The 20,242-nt window shown below is 46.8% G+C and overlaps 1 protein-coding gene across 2 annotated transcripts in view; it reads right to left on the bottom strand.

The window, feature by feature from the left end:
* RPP30 (ribonuclease P/MRP subunit p30) overlaps positions 1-19,977 on the bottom strand; it is a 34,436-nt gene extending 14,459 nt beyond the window's left edge. Inside the window, exons 1-6 of one of the 2 annotated variants that reach the window (XM_050959656.1) lie at positions 19,459-19,977; positions 12,976-13,031; positions 12,653-12,709; positions 10,440-10,514; positions 9,595-9,666; positions 3,674-3,763 (exon numbers count right to left, since the gene is read on the bottom strand). In XM_050959656.1, the coding sequence (XP_050815613.1) occupies positions 3,674-3,763; positions 9,595-9,666; positions 10,440-10,514; positions 12,653-12,709; positions 12,976-13,031; positions 19,459-19,729 (621 nt within the window). In that variant the 5' untranslated portion in view covers positions 19,730-19,977. The remainder of the gene's footprint in view (positions 1-3,673; positions 3,764-9,594; positions 9,667-10,439; positions 10,515-12,652; positions 12,710-12,975; positions 13,032-19,458) is intronic. The other variant, XM_050959655.1, reaches the window with a different exon arrangement.
* Positions 19,978-20,242: the final 265 nt, after the last annotated feature.

Raw genomic sequence — 20,242 nt, 5'->3', positions numbered from 1 at the left:
TCGTATACCAATCTTACAACTAGTGTCTATTATTGATGACTTCCTCGATTAGTTCTGCCGCTTTATATACAAAACTAACGTGCAGCAGGAACTGTCAGACAGAAACACACTGTAGTCTGAAGGGTGAAAATAAAGACATTGTGTCTGTATGCCATGTAAATGCACTTGAACTCAAGACTGTCAGGTAACTGAGGCTTATGGAAAAAAAAAAAAAAAGCCCTCTCTTCCTCTCTACTTGCCAGGCAGTAAAATAGGCTTTCAGATGAGAGACAATCACAGCTGATCAGCTGCAAGTGTGGAAGTCTCAAAGCATTAGAGAAAGAGAACAGTGGGAAGTTTCCTCTCTTCAGAAGGCTAATCATGGCTCCAAACTCTGAAGAGCTGGTTAATCACTGGAGCATTTCATGAACAGACAGGCAGTGTAAAAATCAACAGAACATTCCTTCTGCAGCTTCACAGCTGGCCCTGAAGAGTATCACTTTCCTAAGCTGAGGATTCTCCCTGGCACCCATCACCACAGTACTCAAGTAGAGATGACTAGTGGAGAAGTTATTTCGGGAGAAGAGTGAAGTTAATTAAATCTTTCCCACCCCATTTGACAGTTTTTGAAGGAAAGTAGATTTTAGTACAGTTTGTTATTATTTCTTTCGTGGTTGTGCCTAGAAGCCCCAGCAATGGACCAGGACTTCATTATGCTAGGTGCTGTACAAACACAGAACAAAAGAGCATTAACCCACCCTCACAGCCTCTCTGTGAAACAGATCTTCTCACTTTTGCAGATAAACTCCTGGCTCTGTAGTCAGCTCACTGCACAACACTATCTCACATTAGCGTTATGGAGCTTTATAACAAGACATTGCAGTACACGAAAGAGAACCTTCTTATTCCATTTGTCCAATTAGCTGCTGCGTCTGTCCTCCACATACACCCAAGCATGAGATTTATCAAACATCGTCACTAGCACTGGTCAGAACCAGGGAAACCTGTCTGCCAAACAGGTTTCAGTCAGAAACCCGACTGACTTCCTGCCAGCTTGCCTGCCCCAGTTCTCAGCAGCCCACCAGATGGACTGTGCCAGATCTGGGGCTCTCAGGGTATGTCTACACAACAATGTAAGCCTTAGATTAGTGGGACTCGAGTCAGCTGACCCACGTCAGGGAACCCTGTGCTTGAGTGTCTACACTGCATTTTAACCCTAGGTTAAGGATTTTCTGACCCATGCTTGAACCTAGGGTTCTGGTGTTCACACTGCAGTGCACAGACTTGAGTCAAAGTAACCCTATCCCAGAGTGCCTAGCGCCGCTTCTTCCCGCCGCACAATGTCAACACTCAAGGCCTAGGAATATGAGGCACTGTGGAAAAACGCTACTGCTCACCCTGTTTCCACACTGGGGTGGTGCCATTGATGCGACTCAGGTGCCCATAAGGAACCCACAAGTACATAAACTTCATAACTAGCTCCTGTGGTGGCTGTCTCAGGAGAACGGCTGCAGCTTGAGAAGGCTTTATACTGAGCTACCGTCTAACCTGAGAATTGGGCTCTCTACCTCTAGGCTGAGTCACATTGGTGGGAAAATGTCCATATACCCCGTTCCCAGGATAATTAGGACATCACTGTTCAGGGCTTTCAAACTACTCAAAAGAAAAGTTGCATTTCTTAATTTTTAAAATAGGATGTTCAGCAAAGGTGTTTTTGTTTGGTTGGGGTTTTTTAAATTTATTTTTGCCTGTTTTGAAGTTTGACATAAAATGCAGGTTTCAGAGGAAAAACACTCCCACTCTCAACAGCCTGGCTGCTGCTGGCTGCAGAGTGATGAAGTGCATCCTTAGGGCTTGGCGTGCAGTGTGCTCCAGTGTACTCCTTTCGCAACAGAGTGCAACAGACTGCACCACAGACAGTTGGCATAGAGAGGACTAAGGAAGGTGCCCCAGGGAACTCTGGGATACATCCAGATGCCTTCTGGGATCTGAGTCAAGCTGGAGTTGTGTGCACAGAGGAAAGCAACAGGGCTCGGATCCTAGGTCCCAGCTTAACATGGGCTTGGACCCTCCCGTCCTGCAGGGTCCTGGGGCGCTAGGTTTGAGCCTTAGGTTAACATATTTGGTGTGTGGACACAAGGGGAGGTTAGGCTTGAGCCCAGGCTTACACTGGTGTGTAGACATACCCTCAGGGTCGCTGTGCTGCCCAGCTCCCCACACGGAGAACTGCTGGGGCTCTGACAGCCTCAGAAACATTTTGAGAGATAAAAACAAAAATGTTGTTTGGGGAAAAAAATCTGAAACAAGATGCTGAAATTTCTGTTCTGTGAGAAATTTAGAAATTTCATTTTTCATTCCATATCAGAACATTTTTTGTTGTTGTTATTCCTATGGAACAGGAATTCAAGTTTCCAGCCAGCTCTAGCTGTACATTTTTCAACAACAAGGACTAAAATCTACCCATGGATGCCCACCCATGAGTAACTGTTACTGACAAGGAGCTGATGCTGGTCCATATTCAAGGAAAGAATTTGACCTAAGTATCCAGACTAAGGGCTTGTCTACATCACAAAGTTGCAGCGCTGGTGAGGGGGTTACAGCGCTGCAACTTAGGAGGTGTACACATCTGCAGGGCATCACCAGCGCTGCAACTCCCTGTTTGCAGCGCTGGCCGTACTCTCGTTTTGTCTCGGGTGTAGAGGATCCAGCGCTGGTGATCCAGTGCTGGTAATCAAGTGTAGACACTTACCAGCGCTTTTCTTGACCTCCGTGGAATAAGCATGTATCCCAGCATACCTGAGGAAGCCTCTCCTTCAAGCAGGTCTCTTTCTCTGCGGTTTGCAGGGGGGTCCGGGGAACGCGAGAGCAAACCGCGGGGAAGCTGGTCTCCTTCCTCGGTTTGCTCTCGTGTTCCCCGAACCCCCCGTGCAAGCAGGTCTCCTTCCCTGCGGTTTGCAGGGGGGTTCGGGGAACGCGAGAGCAAACCGCGGGGAAGCTGGTCTCCTTCCCCGGTTTGCTCTCGCGTTCCCCGAACCCCCGTGCAAGCAGGTCTCCTTCCCTGCGGTTTGCAGGGGGGTTCGGGGAACGCGAGAGCAAACCGCGGGGAAGCTGGTCTCCTTCTCCGGTTTGCTCTCGCGTTCCCCGAACCCCCCTTGAAGCCGCCCAACAGCGCTGCAGTGTGGCCACATCTAACACCACTTGCAGCGCTGGTTGCTGTAAGTGTGGCCACTCTGCAGCGCTGGCCCTATACAGCTGTACTAATACAGCTGTAACAACCAGCGCTGCAAAATTGTAGATGTAGACATACCCTAAGTTGTGTGGGCAGGATTTTATTTATAAAAGATAGTTTATAAATGGCTGATGCTTTGTTTTTACTCTTTTATCCAGTATCGAAGATTCAGCAATTCCATTGGCTGGCACTGATTTCACTGCCTTATGCAGATGAGATCTCAGTATAGTCATAGTGTAGAACTCCTTAGTTTTCTATACTATGACTATACTGAGGTCTCATCTGCGTAAGGCAGTGAAATCAGTGCCAGCCAATGGAATTGCTGAATCTTCGATACTGGATAAAAGAGTAAAAACCACCCTGCAGTACAAGAGCAAGAAAAAAACAACTCCGGTGGAAAACCTCAGTTGTGCTAGTATTATATACTGAGTTTAATAGTAGCAAATGATTTAGTTGCAAATTTACCATGTTAACAGGGGGTCTTCGGAAGTAGAATGGCAGCTTTTCTGTTACATTTATGCATATCAGATCCACATCTAGATTTGTGCAAGCGACCTACATCACAAAAATACAAACAGATAAGGCACCTTTAAGTGGGCTGCTAGCTTTAGACATGCAGACATTTGCTATATCACAGATATATTAAAGACATTTCCAGCATAGTCTATGTTTTAAATCTAAGAGCTGTTCCACGGGGATATCAGAAAGACACTGCAACAGTGCCGTGTGGGTATGTTGGATTTATTTATTTTTAAAGCACTTGGCCATGTTTAGGACAGCACTTTTTCCATTAAAATAAACAGACAGCTTAGCAGTGGGCATCGCCACTTTGCTCTCAGTTGGCTGTAAGACACCCCTTAAAGTGGGATAAGCAAAGCGATCCACCCTTTCCAGACACATTGCTAATACAGCAGAGCCTCCTTTTTTCAAATAAACCTCCCTCCCCATAGTTACTTCTCAAATCCCAGAGGGATGATTCTTATTTGCTTTTAGGAAAAAGGATTTGGCCTAGGACAGCAGCATTTCAGACACTGCTAAGTGACTGTGGTTTTGGGTGTCCAACATGAGACCTATTAAAAAAGCCTGATGTTCAGAAAGTGCTCAGCACTCACCTTCTGAGGGTCTCAAACTGGGTTCTCAAAAGTCACTAATCACTTTTAAATCTTGGCTCCAGGCTACTAGGGCACAGCCTCACAATTTATGTTCTCTTTAAAAAGAGAAGAAAAGAGCTAAATGTGGCCAATGAACTGTCTAGAGACAGTTAACTCCCCATGAGGGGACCACGTGATTATATAGTTACTCACACAAGACATTAATTGCATACACTGTCTTGTTCATGCTATATATGCATACACAGTAAAGATGATTATAGGGGACCAGATTTTCTGGTCCATCAAGGCCATTTTAAGGCTGGAAGCTATAAAGTGGCTGGAGATGGTCAGTGCAGCATTCCCTGTGTGTGTGTGGGGGGGGAATTCCACACTGGCAGAAATAGCTCTAGCACAACCTGAACCAGTCAAAGAGCCCCTCCAATCCCTTCTCCCTACCACTGTAAGGCAAGTAAGCATATCAGGGTTTTCCAGGGCACAACACAGAGCTCAGCAGCTCCTAACGAGGGAACTGCATGTGGTTCTCTGCAGCATCACTTCTCTACTCTGTTTGAGTACCGCTTGGTTGGAATGGAGAATCTAGCCCATACGTTATCACCAGGTGTGCTGCAAAGCAGAACTCAACCTCCCCCCCATTTTCTGTTTCTCAATGAAGTTTTCAGTTCAAAAGTCACTTTTAGTTTTTTTGTTCTAAAATTAGCAATGTAGAGTCCTCCCTTCGTTCTCTTCACTGAACACCTTGACAAATTTTTTGGAGGTGCTTAACAATGTCTCATAAGACCAATAGCAGAGATATAGCTTTCCCACATCCCTACCTACTAGCCTTGTATATCATCACTATTCCAGTCCTGCAAGGGGCTTACCAAGTCCTCTGGGGAAGAGAGATTAGGAACACTAAGGTCTAAAGTGGTCAGCAGGCCATCTTTATCTATCATAAAGGAAATGACTAAACACTTGTGGTTTTGCTTCCTGGTCCCTTGAAGAAGGGATCTCTGTTAATCAGCCTGTGTCGGGGCGCACTAGACCCAAATTGGATTGGGAAGTGTTAACCCTATATTATGGGTTGAGGAAGCCATGCCTCAACTCTACTGGGCATGCTACAAATGCACTAGTATAAAAGGGAGAAGCTCAGCTCAGTTGAGGCAGACCGCCGGAGAGGAAGGACGCAGGCTGTAGGCTCCAGCCAAAGCCCAAGGTCGTGGGAGCCGGAGACGCTGCAATCCAGGAAGACACCAGGGGACCCAGGGAGGCCTCACAGAGTCTGGAGTCACCAGGTACAGCGCAGACCCCCTACCCGGGCCGCCATCACACCCCTTTTTTGTGCGTGACTGACTGAGGCCACTTGGCCTTACTGCCCTGCTAACAGGGGCAGATTACTGACTCTGACTGCTAGGCATTACTGCCCTGCTGTCTGGGGGCGAATTCATTGACTTTGGCTGCTAAGCCTTATTGCCCTGCTGACTGGGGCGAACCTGGTGACTGTGACCACTAGGCCCTACTGCCCAGCTAACAGTGGCAAAGCTATTTACTTTAGTCATTGGGCTTTACTGCCCTGCTGACAGGGGCAAATCTGTGAACTTTGCCACTAGGTCTTATTGCCCTGCTAATAGTATAGTATATTGGCTTTGGCCACAGAGTCATAAACATGGGCTACTTATACCGTGCCCCTACACCCTAAGCAGGAAGGGGCACACACAACCCTGTCACACAGACCACATTGCTCTAATGCAAGGGTCTCCAAAGCACAATTGTTTTACACCATGTACAAATGATTCCTAGATATACTGAAGAGGGGTTTGAGGAATATTGGCGTTCAAAAATGTATGCCCCATTTACCCTCTGTTTCAAACCAAGTTTGATAAATGATGTTCGAAATCAGTTTAACTGCAGTTCCAGCTTAACAGATTTCCAACCAGCTGGCTCGACTATCAGACACTCATTTAGCTGGAATGCTGTTTAAACTGAGTTTAAATATGGTTCCTTGGTCCGAGTATGGACATAGCCTTAACCTATTTTTATCCCCTTCCTTATCTACAGGATAATGCTATCAACTGGAAAGATTGGCAACTCATGGGACACCTACAGGAAATTGGCCAGTCATCATTCTGGATTCTCTTTGGCTACTTACAAACTTTCTTTGATATTTAAAATGTCATCCTGGCCATTCCTGTTATCAAGATACTGACAAAGAGCCAAGGGGTTAGTGAATTTAATGTGTAAATGTTGACAGTGACACAGACAACATCTTCATTGGGCTCTGAATCATCCCTACATGGGACAGCAGCGATGGCATAGGAACTGGAGACAGAAAGACACAAACAAGTGAATGAAAACAAAGGATCAGTCCACATTGCAATAAAACACTCATGACTGGCCTGTGTCAGCCGACACGGGATTGCAGGGCTCAGGCTACGGGGCTATAAAACTGCAGCTCCTAAATGTCTAGACTGCAGTTTTATAACTCTGCAGCCCAAGTCAGCTGACACGGGCTAGCCACGTGTGTTTTACTGCAGTATAGACATACCCAAAAAAACAAAACAGAAGTTCCAGCAGATTATGTGTTGTGGGATGACAGAGAACCAGACTTTCTCTGCACCTGAGTGGGTTAGGAAAACATCTATTCCATGTCACGAATTTGCCACAATTAGAGGGGGAACTGTTCAAATTCAAGAATACCAGCTGGACTCCCAGTGATTAGGAGCTGTCACACGGAACAAAAAAGGAAAAGCCAAACTAAATAGAAGAAAGAAGCATGTCTAAAGGGAGAATTCCTAAATTGTCAAGAAAGTTGGAACATTTGCTGAGATCCACTCTACTCCAGTAACTGCTCAGTCTTTGGATCAACCAGGCAAGTCACACAGAGTCTGGTTGCTCAAACTTTAAAAAGAAAAAAAATACATGGAGTCCTACCACTACAGCTCAGATTATGCACCCTCAATGGAGACAACAGCCTCATCTAGTGGACACATTGGTGTTGGCAGTAAAATAAATGAGTTATCCCTTGAAATTCTCAAAGACAAAAGGGCTTACACTTTGGCAAAGTGATATTTTACTGATGAAGCCAATAAGATTTAAATGTTGACATCTGAAGGAGATGTGTCAAAGGAAGATCAGGTGAAATACGACCTACCTATTAACTTATTTAAAAGTCAACAGGACATTCAGGCTCTAAAGAATAAGGTATTGCTCTAATTTCTTGTGTAGACTGAACATTCCAGTTCCAGTTGTTTTACATTGATACCAGTGCCTCCTGGAAAGATCTTGAGCCACCTTAGGATAAAATAAATAGAATCATAGGACTGGAAGGGACCTCGATAGGTGATCTAGTCCAATCCCTTGCACTGATGCTGGACTAAGGATTATCTAGACTAGTGGTTTTCAAATTGGGGTACACATACCCCTAGGGGCACATGAGCACTCATGGGGAGTAGGCAAGAAAAATCCTTTAACAGTGGACAACACACTTTATTTAGTAAGACTTGGAAATCTAATCAATGTTTAATCTCCATTCAATTAAAACTGAAGCCACACTGGTGCAAATTTCCTTTCTGCTGTGTGACACAGAATCAGAAGGTTTCAAACTGTGGGGCATGCCCCCCTAGAACAAGAGTGGGCAAACTACAGCCTGCTAGTCATTTTAAGCTGGCCCGAGACCCCACTGAGGAGCGAGGTGTGGGGCTTGTCCTCCTCTGGCGCTCTAGCCAGGGCTCTGGGTTGGGGGCTGCACTACGTGGCTTGGCCCCGCTTCGGTGCTCCAGCCGGGACGCTGGGTTGGGGGCTGCACCTCTGTCCCATCCCTGATCTCCCTCCTGCCCACTGACTCCCTCAGTCCCATCCCAGTTCACCCTCCTACATCCCAAACTCCTCATCCTCTGCCCCACCCCAGAGCCCTCACCCCCTCCCGCAACCCAACTCCAATTTCGTGAGCATTCACGGCCCGCCATACAATTTCTATTCCCCGATGTGGCCTTCGGGCCAAAAAGTTTGCCCACCCCTGCCCTAGAGGGACAGGGAGGAATGTTCACAGGGGCAGGGCTTGGGGAGGGAGCTCTACCTCACCTCGCTGGGCCACCTAGTCTGTCTGGTTGGGGGAGAGAGGGGTGGGAGGCTGCAACCAAAAACTGTAACTCAAGGGGGTGAGAGGACCTTACAGCTCAAAAACTTTGAGAACCGCCACTCCCATCCGCATCCCGAGCATTCCTTTGAACCCCCAGGGGGGCGCACAGTTTGAAAACCTCTAGAAGCTGTTGCTAAATGGAAGGCAGAACCCCCGCACACGTCATTTCTGACCATCTCAGATGGGAGTATGTGATAGACTACATTATTTGGACAGGAGTACGCAGCCTAAAATCTTTGAAAACCACTGATCTGGACCAGCCCTCACAGGTGTTTGCCTAACCTGTTCTTAACCTCCAACGATGGATGGAGATTCCACAACCTCCTTAGGTAATTGGTTCTAGTGTTTAACTACCCTTAAAGTTAGGAAGTTTTTCCTAACCTATATCTCCCTTCTTGCAGATTTTTTCGAGGTCATTTGTATCTTTCAAAACCTAAAAACAGAAAGAGGAAGACATTCCAAGGCACCTTAGAAAACTATTCAAAAAGAGGAACATGAATTTAAAAGAAAAATCAGTCAAATGGGAGCCTTCTTAAACTACAGTTGTTATAAGAAAGATTTAAGATTACTATGGCTGAAAGATACTAGAAAAAAAAAATCTTTCAGTGTGTTTATTTTGTATAGTCAAATTCTACCTCTGTCAGTTTCCTGTACATATGGGTCTTTCACAAGGCAGGGATAAACAATTTTTTTTTTAATTTAAAAAGCAGGGAAGTTTGATGACTAAACTACAAAAATAGGCTGGGGAGGCAGGAGCATACAGTGGCAGCTGTAGTAACAGAAAATAGTTTTCAGCCATTTTTTTAAATAGACTCCACTCCAAATTGGCAGACTTCCTTTGAAAGTAAATACTGGCATTCCCATCAAGCGATTTGGTATGCTAGCTGCTAGTCCATCATCTCCCACGTTAAAGATCAGTTTGTTCACTGTCAGCCAGACTAGCAAAAGCAGACGATTACTTGCTACTTATGCTTTTCTCTCACTGCCACTTGTGCTTTTTCTGCCTTGCATGCTACTAAGTTCGAGATGAAATCCAAGCAGAACACTTATCTAATACAACCAAAGTACTAAACATTATTCCAGCTTTGGCAGTTACGATCACAAATGGATTCTCAGATGCGTCAAGAGAGGATATATATATATGAATATTTAATACTTACATGGAACAGTTTCTCTGTCTCTGGAAACACTGCTATGATATCATACAACCGTATATTTGTAGATGTTGATCTCTGACAAAAAAGGAAAAAAAAATCACACTAATTTATGGAAGATGCTAAAGGTATGTATCATGAAAATTGCCAGAATAACTACGAATAGAAGACACGCTTCTCCAATTGTGAGTTGTAAAACCAAACCACTCCTATTAAGGCTCTATTAGCAGCCCTATCTGCTGACAGTGTTTCACCATGGTCATTATTTTCGTGCTCATTCTGCACAATAAGTAAAGCACTAGTGACTGTTTGCCTTGTAAGCCACACACGTCCTACTTTATCACTTACGTTTTCTAAGTCATCCCCTCACCCAAGTTATTAGAACACTCAGCAAAACTCCCTGGAGCCTCGGGGGGGAGGAGGAGAGAGGGATAGTTATCCTGGAGTTCAAGTTTAAAAAAATTAAACAAACGAATTCAGTATCAGCTCTATTGTCATACTTTAAAATCTGAACTCAAGTTCTAGAGATGGGGTGATGATTTCATGTTTTAAAACTTCTTCCCCCACCTTATCACACGGGTTGGTAGCAGCACTTTACCTATGCCTTCAGGCATGGGAACAGAACACTGATTTCTCATGGCAGCATGTTACACCATTAGTAAACCACCAGTGCAGAGCACATCCCAGTTTTATAAAGTGACATCTTCAAAGAGTGATGCGATCGTAAGGAGACATTATAAATCAGCAAATTAGTGCAGCATTTTTTGTGAAATCCATAAAATTTCAAAAATAACATTTTACTACGAAGAGAAAATACAACTTACAAAATAAATACATTTTAAAGCACTTACCAATACATTGCAGTGAGAAGGATCCGAAACTACAAGTGTTAGTCTGGTTACAATTTTAATTGGTTTGGATTTTCCCTGTAAGCAAAATAAACCATCAAAGAGACTGTTGAAGAAAGTACAGAGCAAAAACCTAGCTAATAGATTTTCATGCCTATTACTATATAGAGAGAGTGATGCTCTGTTTATATTTTTGACTATACCAATTTTCTGATTACTTCTAAATATACTCTTCATATTTTTTCCTAATTTTAATGCTTTGCTTCTGTACTTTTTTGGTACATTTCTGCTCTTCAGAAATAGTGGCTTTTCTTGTATTTCTTTTACATCTGTTTTTGCTTTAAACAAACAAACAAACAAATCAACACAGAAGAGTAACAACACATTTAATTGCGTTACCGCTACTGTTCTCTAATCAAACAATAAGGGCACTACAAATGCAGTTTTAAAATTGAAGTCCATTTTTATATATAATTTTAACAGTTTGCAGGAGATAATGCTGCCTACTTCTTGTTTAAAATGTCACCTGAAAGTGAGAACAGGCATTTGCATGGCACTGTTATAGCTTGCGTGGCAATATATTTGCGTGCCAGATGCGCTAAAAATTCGTATGTTCCTTGATGCCTCAATCGCCATTCCTGAGGACAGGTGTCCATGCTGATGACGGGGTTCTGCTCAATAATGATCCAAAGCAGTGTGGACCGACGCATATTAAATTTTCCATTATCCGAGTCAGATGCCACCAGCAGAAAATTGATTGTCTTTATTGGTGGTTTAGGTTCTGTAGTTTCCACATCAAAGTGTTGCTCTTTTAAGACTTCTGAAAGTATGCTCCACACGTCATCCCTCTCAGATTTTGGAAGGTTTCTTAAATCTTGGGTCGAGTGCTGTAGCTATGTTTAGAAATCTCACGCTGGTACCTTCTTTGCATTTGTCAAATTTGCAGTGAAAGTATTCTTAAAACGAACAACATGTGGTGGATCATCATCCGAGCCTGCTATAACATGAAATATATGGCAAAATGTGGGTAAAACCGAGCAGGGGACATACAATTCTCCCTCAAGGAGCTCAGTCACAAATTTAATTAACACATTTTTTTAATGAGCATCATCAGCATGGAAGCATGTCCTCTGGAATGACGTCCGAAGTATGAAGAGGCATATGACTTTAGTGCATCTGGTATGTAAATATCTTGCCATACCAGCGACAACAGTGCCATGCAAATGCCTGTTCTCACTTTCAGGTGACACTGTAATTAAGAAGTGGGCACCATTATCTCCCGTAAATGTAAACAAACTTGTTTCTCTTAGTGATTGGCTGAATGTGAAGTAGGACTGAGTGGACTTGTAGACTCTAAAATTTATATTGTTTTTTTGAGTGCAGTTATGTAACAAAAACCCCAACATTTGTAAGTTGCACTTTCATGATAAAGAGATTGCACTAGTGTACTTGTATGAGGTGAACTGAAAAATACTATTTATTTTATCATTTTTACAGTGCAAAAATTTGTAATAAAAAATAATATAAACTAAGCACTGTACACTTTGTATTCTGTGCTGTAATTTAAATCAATATATTTGAAAATGTAGAAAAACATCCAAAAATATTTAAGAAATTTCATTTGGTATTTTATAGTTTAACTGTGTGATTCAATCGAGATTAATTTTTTTGAGTTAAATGCGATTAATAGACAGCCCTAGTTAAGATTTTGTCAAGTTATTTTTAGTAGAAGTCACGGGCAGGTCATGGGCAATAAACAAAAATTCATGGGAGCCATGACCTGTCCATGACTTTTACTAAAAATAACGGGGCGGGGAGGGCGGGAAGAGGGGGAAGGCTGAGGAAGGAATGACACCTGGATCCTCATAGCGGGGGAGGGACTGACAGCCCCAGCAACACTGGAGGGGCACAGTTTCGGCTCCAGAAAATGCCAAAGCTGCAGGGCGGGTGCACACAGCAGCAGAGCCGGCCCCAGCCGAAGCCATGGAGGTGGCACAGTCCTGGCCCAAAGGTGTAGGAGGAAGGGGGGGAACAGGGACGCGCACAGCCCAAGCCCCGGCCGAAGCTGCAGGGGGACAGGAGGAGTGAGCACAGCCCTGACTGCCTGAAGCCAAAGTCATGGAGCTCCAGCAAAGTCACAGAATCCATGACTGACCTCTGTGATTAAATCATATCCTTAACTATCATGTGCAGGTGGAATTTAAACTCTAACATACCTGTACAATAGGCAAAGATGGAAACAGTTCTGAAGGAGATATTGGTTTGACAATCTCCTGAAACAAACAAAAAAACAAAAACAAAAACAAAAACACCACAATTACAACGTATTAAACATGGGGGATAAAAAATGTAGGCCCAAACTGTACAGCTTCTCAATAGATGGGGTTACAAAATGGTAGTTTAGTCATGTACTGAAGGATCCTGTAATTCCCTAACTTGCTTTCTTCTTAGATCACTCATCTAGATGTATGCAAAGTTATGAACTTATTACTAAGTACAAATGAAGAAAACAAGAATAAATATTGAAGCAGAGCCCTACCTGTTTCTTTTCTTTGAAATCAATGACATGGTTAATAGCAACAGTTGAATATCCCACTAGAAAAAATAAACATATGGTAAGGTTTTTTTGTCCAATTTACTATTTAATAGAAATTAATCAGAATAGAAAGATTTAAGATTAGCAATTAAACTCCACACATCATTTACAAATCTGAAAGGTTTCTCTGTGTAATAATTTGAGATTTCTGAAAACAGAAAATCAGTAGGAGACATGATGCCTTAACATTAATTTTTTTCTCCTTTAAATAAATGAAGAATTATGGTCCCAGTCCTACAAACAATTATGCAAATACTGAATTGTAAAAACACAAGTAATCTCATAAAGTCAATGGGACTACTTGCTCCTTAACGTTAGAGTACATGCACAAGTGCTCATAGGACCTGAAGGAAAACACAAAACAAAAAAAACCACAAAAACACCCCGCTGCAGAGTCTCAAGGTATGTCTACACTACAATTAGACACCTAGAGCTCACCTGTGCCAGCTGATTTGGGCCATGTCTACACTTACATGGCTATGCCGCTGTAAGATTGCTCATGTAGGCGCGTTATGCTGACAGCAGAGAGCTCTCCTGTCTACATCATAAAACGAGGTCAATGAGTGGTGGTACCTATAGGGTTTGGCTACACTGGCACTTTATACCGCAACAAAGCCTCCCAGAGCACTCTACCTTACTCCCCATCCACACTGGCAAGGCACGTAGAGTGCTCCGACTCCCTGGCTGGAGCGCTTCTGGTACTCCACCTCCCCGAAAGGTGTTCTGGGTGAGAAACACAGCTGTTGTGTTTTGGGTGAGACACTTCAGGGTCAGTGTAAACAGGGAGTTAAGTTACTGCGCTCTGATTGACCTCTGGAAACACCCCATAATCTCCTTAAACCAGTGGCCTCTCTTCTCTTTGTTGTGAAATTGGCTGAGGAATGCGGAAGTGCCTTTTCAGAGCTCCGTTTCAGACAGCTGCTGCTTATCTGCAACAGGGCAAAGCAAACGTTTACTATGGCGTTGGCTACACTTGCATGTTATAGCGCAATAAAGCCATCAAGAGCGCTCTACCTCACTCCCTGTTCACACTGGCAAGGCACGTAGAGCATTCTGACTCCACGGCTGGAGCGCTCCTGGTACCCCACCTCCCTGAGAGGAATAATGCTTGTTGCGCTCTCACTGGAGTGCTGGGGCGCCAGTGTGGACATCTAATACGCTCTGACTAGCCTCCGGAAGTGTCCCACAATGCCTGTTCTAGCCACTCTGGTCATCACTTTTGAAATCTGCTGCCCTGTCCTCAGGTGACTAAGCAACAGACCTGCCCTTTAAATTCTCTGGGAATTCTGAAAATCCCTTTCCTGTCTGCTCAGCCAAGCATGGAGTGCTCTCAGCGCATCTTTCCAGGTGGCCATGCCTCCACTTGCCAGGCAATCCCCAGTATGGAGCAGTGGTGAGGTGCTGGACCTCATCAGTGTTTAAGGGGAGGAAGCTGTCCAGTCCCAGCTGTGCTCCAGCCATAGGAATTACGATACCTTCAGGCAGTTATCAAGGGACATGATGGAAAGGGGCCATGACTGGGACGCAGTGCAGTGTCAGGTTAAAGTGACAGAGCTGTGGAATGCCTACTGCAAAGCCTGCGAGGTAGACGGCCGCTCTAGTGCTGCCCCCATGGCCTGCAAATTCTACTAAGGGCTAGACGCAATACTTGGGGGTGATCCCACCTCCACTGCAACGACCACCATGGACACTTCCGAGCCCAGCACAGCAAGGAAGGAGGGGAGGAGGAGGAGGAGAAGGAAAGTGCGGGTGATGATGCTGAGGCGGGGGGAGACACCCCAGAATCCCTAAATGCATGCAGCCAGGAGCTCTTCTTGAGCCAGGAGAAGGCAGCCAGTCATGGTGTCCGGTGTTTGGGGAAGGACAAACAACAGAGGAGGTTCCTAGTAAGCAGCTTTCTTTTCGGGAAGGAAGTTTTTAGGTACGGGCTCTCTGGGTGAGGAGAGGGGACCACTGCTGCACACAGGCAAGCTGTGAATGGCCCAGGACAGAAGCCGCATTGTAGGAGAAGACCCTCCTTTGCTTCCCTGGTCACCCTCAGCAGTAAGATATCTTCCAGGACAAACTCCTGTGGAGAATGTTGGGACAGTGTTCAGTGTAGGTGCCCCCTGCAGCTGTTGGCTCTCCCCAAGGCACAGAAACCCAGAGGACAGTACAGCTGTGAAACAAACAGTCCCCATGGACCCTGTGCTTACTCACCAATTCTGGGGCTCCCATGGGTTATGTGTGCTCGCTTTGAGACAGGCAAAGTATGGTTTTTGTGATTGCCCTCAAGCGTGGGGGAATCATTGCTCTATCTAGTGTGTACAATGCTGCCTCCGTTAAGTGTTGCATTTTGTCTGTCTAGGTGCAACCTTGAGATCTCAGCCGTCATTCTTATCACCGGCCGACAGACTGAGAAGACTCTGGAAGAGGCTGCGTAAAAGCAAAGAAGACATGCTGCATGAAGTCATGCAGCAGTCTGTAAATGACAATCGAAAGGTACAGAAGTGGAGGGAGAGCGAAAGAAGGATCCACCAGCGGCAAAGCACATAACGGCTGATTAGCATAAAGGAGCGCCAAGCAGACTCTATCCAGGCGCTCATCACTATGCAGGTGGAACACTACCATGCTCACCGCCCACCTCCCCCCGCCCACAGCCCTTGTCCTAAAACACTTCCCTTTGTGCCTCCAGTCACTTCCACCAACATCCGGGTTCTTACCACCCCCAGCTGCCTCCTACACCCATAACTTCACCACCCACCCAGGAAAACTATGACCGATATCCACTGCACTCAACCCCCCTCAACATGCCTTATAGCCACCCTGAAGTGCAGCACTCATTGCACAGCACTCCAGAGAGGATTCGAGAATATGAAATCAAGACATACTCAAGCTTATGACGGAACTGGTCCGCACCCCACCCGCTTGCCCTTTTGGTATTTCTGTGTTACTTCGGTTTTTTTCAATAAATGAATTTTCTTTTCAATAAATGGAGTTTTTTTTTTTACTTTGACTACATACTTTATTAGTGCATAAAGCAAAATCTACCTTAGCCCAGGAAAGCAACAAGCCCTGCAAGTCAGTGTACCAAACACAGCCACTGCACTTAACTCCCATGCAGAGCACCAGACATTACTGGTGGCTTTCAGCCTCAAATTGCTCCCTCAAGGCACCCCTAATCCTTGCAGCCCCACGCTGGGCCCCTCTAATAGCCCTGCTCTCTGGCTGTGCAAATTCAGCCTACAGGTGTTGAACCTCCGAGGCCCATGCCTGAGTGAAGCTTTCACCTCTTCCTTCACAAATATTATGGAGGGTACAGATGCAGATATAACCGCAGGGATGCTGTCTTCAGTCAAGTCCTGCTTCCCATAAAGAGAGCACCAGTGGCCCTTCAAATGACCAAAAGCACACTCCACAGTCATTTGGCAACAGCTCAGCCTGTAGTTGAACCATTCCTGGCTGCTGTCCAGGCTCCCTGTGTAGGGTTTCATGAGCCATGGCATTAAAGAGTAAGTGGAGTCTCCAAGGCTCACAATGGGCATTTCGACTTCCCCTACAGTGATCCTCTGGTCTGGGAAAAAAGTCCCGGCTTGCAGCTTCTTGAACAGGCCAGTGTTCCAAAAGATGCGTGCATCATGCACCCTTCCAGGCCAGCCTGCGTTAATGTCAATGAAATGACCATGGTGATCCACAAGCGCCTGGAGAACCACGGAGAAATACCCCTTTTGGTTAATGTACTCGAAGGCTAGGTGGGCTGGTGTCAGAATAGGAATATGCGTCCCATCTATTGCCCCTCTGCAGTTAGGGAAACCTACTTGTTCAAAGCCAGCCACAATGTCATGCACGTTACCCGGAGTCACGGTTCTTCTGAGCAGGATGGCATTAATGGCCCTGCAAACTTCCATCAACACAATTCCAGCTGTCTACTTTCCCACTCCAAACTGGTTAGCAACCGATTGGTAGCTGTCTGGAGTTGCCAGCTTCCAGACTGCAATAGCCACCTGCTTCTCCACCGGAAGGGCAGCTCTCAATCTCGTGCCCTGGCGCCGCAGGGTGGGGGTGAGCTCAGCACAGGTTTCCATGAAAGTGGCTTTTCTCATCCAAAGTTCTGCAGCCACTGATCGTCCCCCCAGACTTGCAGGACGATGTGATCCCACCACTCAGTGCTTGTTTCCTGAGCCCAAAAGCGGCGTTCCACAGTGGAGAGCATGTCCATGAATGAGACAAGAAATTTTGTGTCGTATGCGTTACGCGACTCGATATCATTGTCGGACTCCTCAATGTCACTTTGGATTTTAAGCAATAATTCGACTGTCAAACGAGACGTGCTGGCAAGACTCGTCAGCATGTTCCGCAGCAGTTCGGGCTCCACTCACGCAGACCGAAAGGGAAGACAAAGCTTGCTCTGCACAGAAACTGTTGTAAGATAGTGCCAAATGTGGACAGAAACACAGGGATTACTGGGATGCGAAGCGATGCATCACGGGGTGTTGGGACAGGATCCAGAACGCCCTGTACCCCATGCCCCCTTCCCACAAGCCACAGTGCCAGAATGAGAAGAGGTGCTCTCTGGGATAGGTGCCCATAATGCACCATTCCAAATGCCACTTCAAGTGCCATGAATGTGGCCACGCCAGTGTGCTTGCAGCTGTCAGTGTGGACAGACTGGAGCGCTTTCCCTGGTGTGCTCTCTGAAGGCGGGTTTAACTCGAAGTGCTCTACATCTGCAACTGTAGCCATGGCCTGAGTGAGTGAGAGGCAGGGGGCCTACGGGGATCTGAACTTACAAGACAATGTGCTGATACACTCTCAGCAGCCCAAAAACCCACTCTCTCTCTTCCCCTACATACAAACAACACACTCCACCCCACACCCCTCATTTGAAAAGCACGTTGCAGCCACTTGAATGCTGGGATAGCTGCCCATAATCCGCCGCTCCCAATACCACTGCAAATGCTGCAAATGTGGCCACACCAGTGTGCTTGTAGCTGTCAGTGTGGACAGATTGGCATGCTTTCCCTAGTGTGCTCTCCGAAGGCCGGTTTAACCCAAAGTGCTCTACTCCTGCAAGTGTAGCCAAGCCCTATGTCAGCTGCAGGGCGTCTCCCACCGACACAGCGCTGTGGACATGAGAGCTTATGCTGGTAAAATTTATGTCACTCAGGTAGGTGTTTTTTTCACACCCCTAGGCGACAAAAGTTTTGCTGATATAAGTGCTAGTGTAGACATGACCTTGGACTCATGGGGCTAGACTAAGGGGCTGTTTAATCGCAGTGTAGACATTGGGCTCGGGCTTCCTGAGCCCTGGGACCCTTCCACCTCACAGGGTCCTACGATCCAACCTGAGCCTGAATGTTTACAACACCACAACTAAAGAGCTCCTGAGACTGAATCAACTGGCACAGGCCAGCCACATATTTGTGTGTGGTACAGACATACAATCAGAGCCCAGGTCAACTGACTCAGGCTCCAGCTGCAAGGCTAAAAAATAGCAGTGTGAACATTCTGAAACCCAGTGAGACCCTCCTTGTCATTAGGGGTCCAGTCTGAGCTGGGAAAGCTACATAGCAAAAAGTCCTGACTCCCACAGTGGATAGTATTACAGTGAAGTTTTACTAGCAGTAGTGCACATCTGCCGTGATAGAAAGGGAACACATACACTGGCTTATTCATTGGACCTATCATAATAGTTAGTCATGTTATCTTTCCAGCCTCAATACACAGGAGAGTAAAAAACGTATTGCATGATGTGATACAAACAGAAGAACTTAAAACTGGCCAGTAAAACTTATTTTGTTAAGAATGCCCCACGATGCAGAGTTTGTTTGCTAAACACAGCATTACCAACGGTGCTAGGACAAACAAAAACAGACACAAAAACTGTAACATGAAGGTGGCTTTCAAATTAGGAGATTTAACCCCGCATCACATTCAATTTCAGTCTGGGGATCTAGTCGAAAGGGAGACTGGAAAACCATGTTCTGTGAGTCTAGAGCAGGTCCCTGCAGTGCAGAGAGCACAGGTGGATGGCCCAGTTTCAAACGAGCGTCCCAGGCTCTGGGAACCAGGTTGACTTGGCAGGCCGATTCCGCACCCACTTCCCGAGACAGTCACTGCGCCCAGTGAGACTGGTGCTACCAGCACAAAGGCCACGGCTTACTACCAACAAGGGGGAGAAGGCGGAACAACAGCACTGTCCGCACCCCGGCTCCACCCCGCAGGGCGGGACCAACAGCTCCGTGCCTAGGAAAGGCAGCATCCCTCGCACGCACGCTGCCGCCGGAGGGTGCCCAGCAGTCCGGCTCTTGCAGCGGGAGTCACAACCGCTCCCGTGAGCTCAGCGCTACCCATCCCGAGCCCCGCACCGCTCAGGGCCTGACAGGCTGGGAGAGCTGCGCGGACCGCGCCCAGCGCCCCAGGCGAGGTGGGGCGGCCACTACTCACGGTGCGCGGCGGCCTCCAGCAAACTCTGCAGCGACTTCCTCTCCGGCGCGGCCGGGACGTTCAGATCCGCAAACACAGCCGCCATGCTGAAACCACGTGGCACCAGCCGCCTAGGAGCTGCAGCACTGCGGCTGCGCCTCAGGCCCGGCTCCGCCCAAGGCATGCCGGGAGTTGTAGTTTGGTGGCGGCACCCTGCAAGCCTCCCGCGCCGCTGTGCTGCTGTGGCGGTGCATCTGCTCCCCCTTCCTCGCCCAGCCAGCCAGCAGCGCATGGCGAGTGACACCGACACTGAGTGCAAAGCCCCGCGCGCGGTGCTCGCGGCGGCCCCCGGACTCTCCCGGCTGCACCCAGAGCAGTGGCAGGTTCCCCACAGTGCAAACGCCGCGTCCGCTCCCCAGAGCGCCGCACTGACTGCGAACCCTGCTCGGCGCGCATCTCATGTGCACAGCGCTTACCACCCTGGGGGCAGCCAGCCCGGGCCAGGGGCTATCAGCCTCCCGGCACGGCCCCGGCCAGGAGAGCAGAGCACCAGGGAGAACGTGCGGCAAAATGTCTCAAGTGGAGACAGCATCCGCCGCAGGCACCAGTGTGCGGAGCCCAGGGGCAGCTTTCTATGGGCAAGGGACAGCACCTACGTTAATGCTGCTTCCTGCCCCTATCTGGGGATGCATTCCCTGGTCGATCCCCGGGGTCGGGATGCTGAACCCCCAGTGCCTCAACTGTAGAGGCACATTTCAAAGGTGAATCTCAAGAGTTTCTGAACCTCTCAAGCCCCCTCCATGGA

Source organism: Gopherus flavomarginatus, chromosome 6 (genome assembly GCF_025201925.1).
Source record: "Gopherus flavomarginatus isolate rGopFla2 chromosome 6, rGopFla2.mat.asm, whole genome shotgun sequence".
Lineage (NCBI taxonomy): Eukaryota > Metazoa > Chordata > Testudines > Testudinidae > Gopherus > Gopherus flavomarginatus.
The sequence above is the reverse complement of the archived record's forward strand: the minus strand, read 5'-3'. Positions and strand labels throughout refer to the sequence as shown.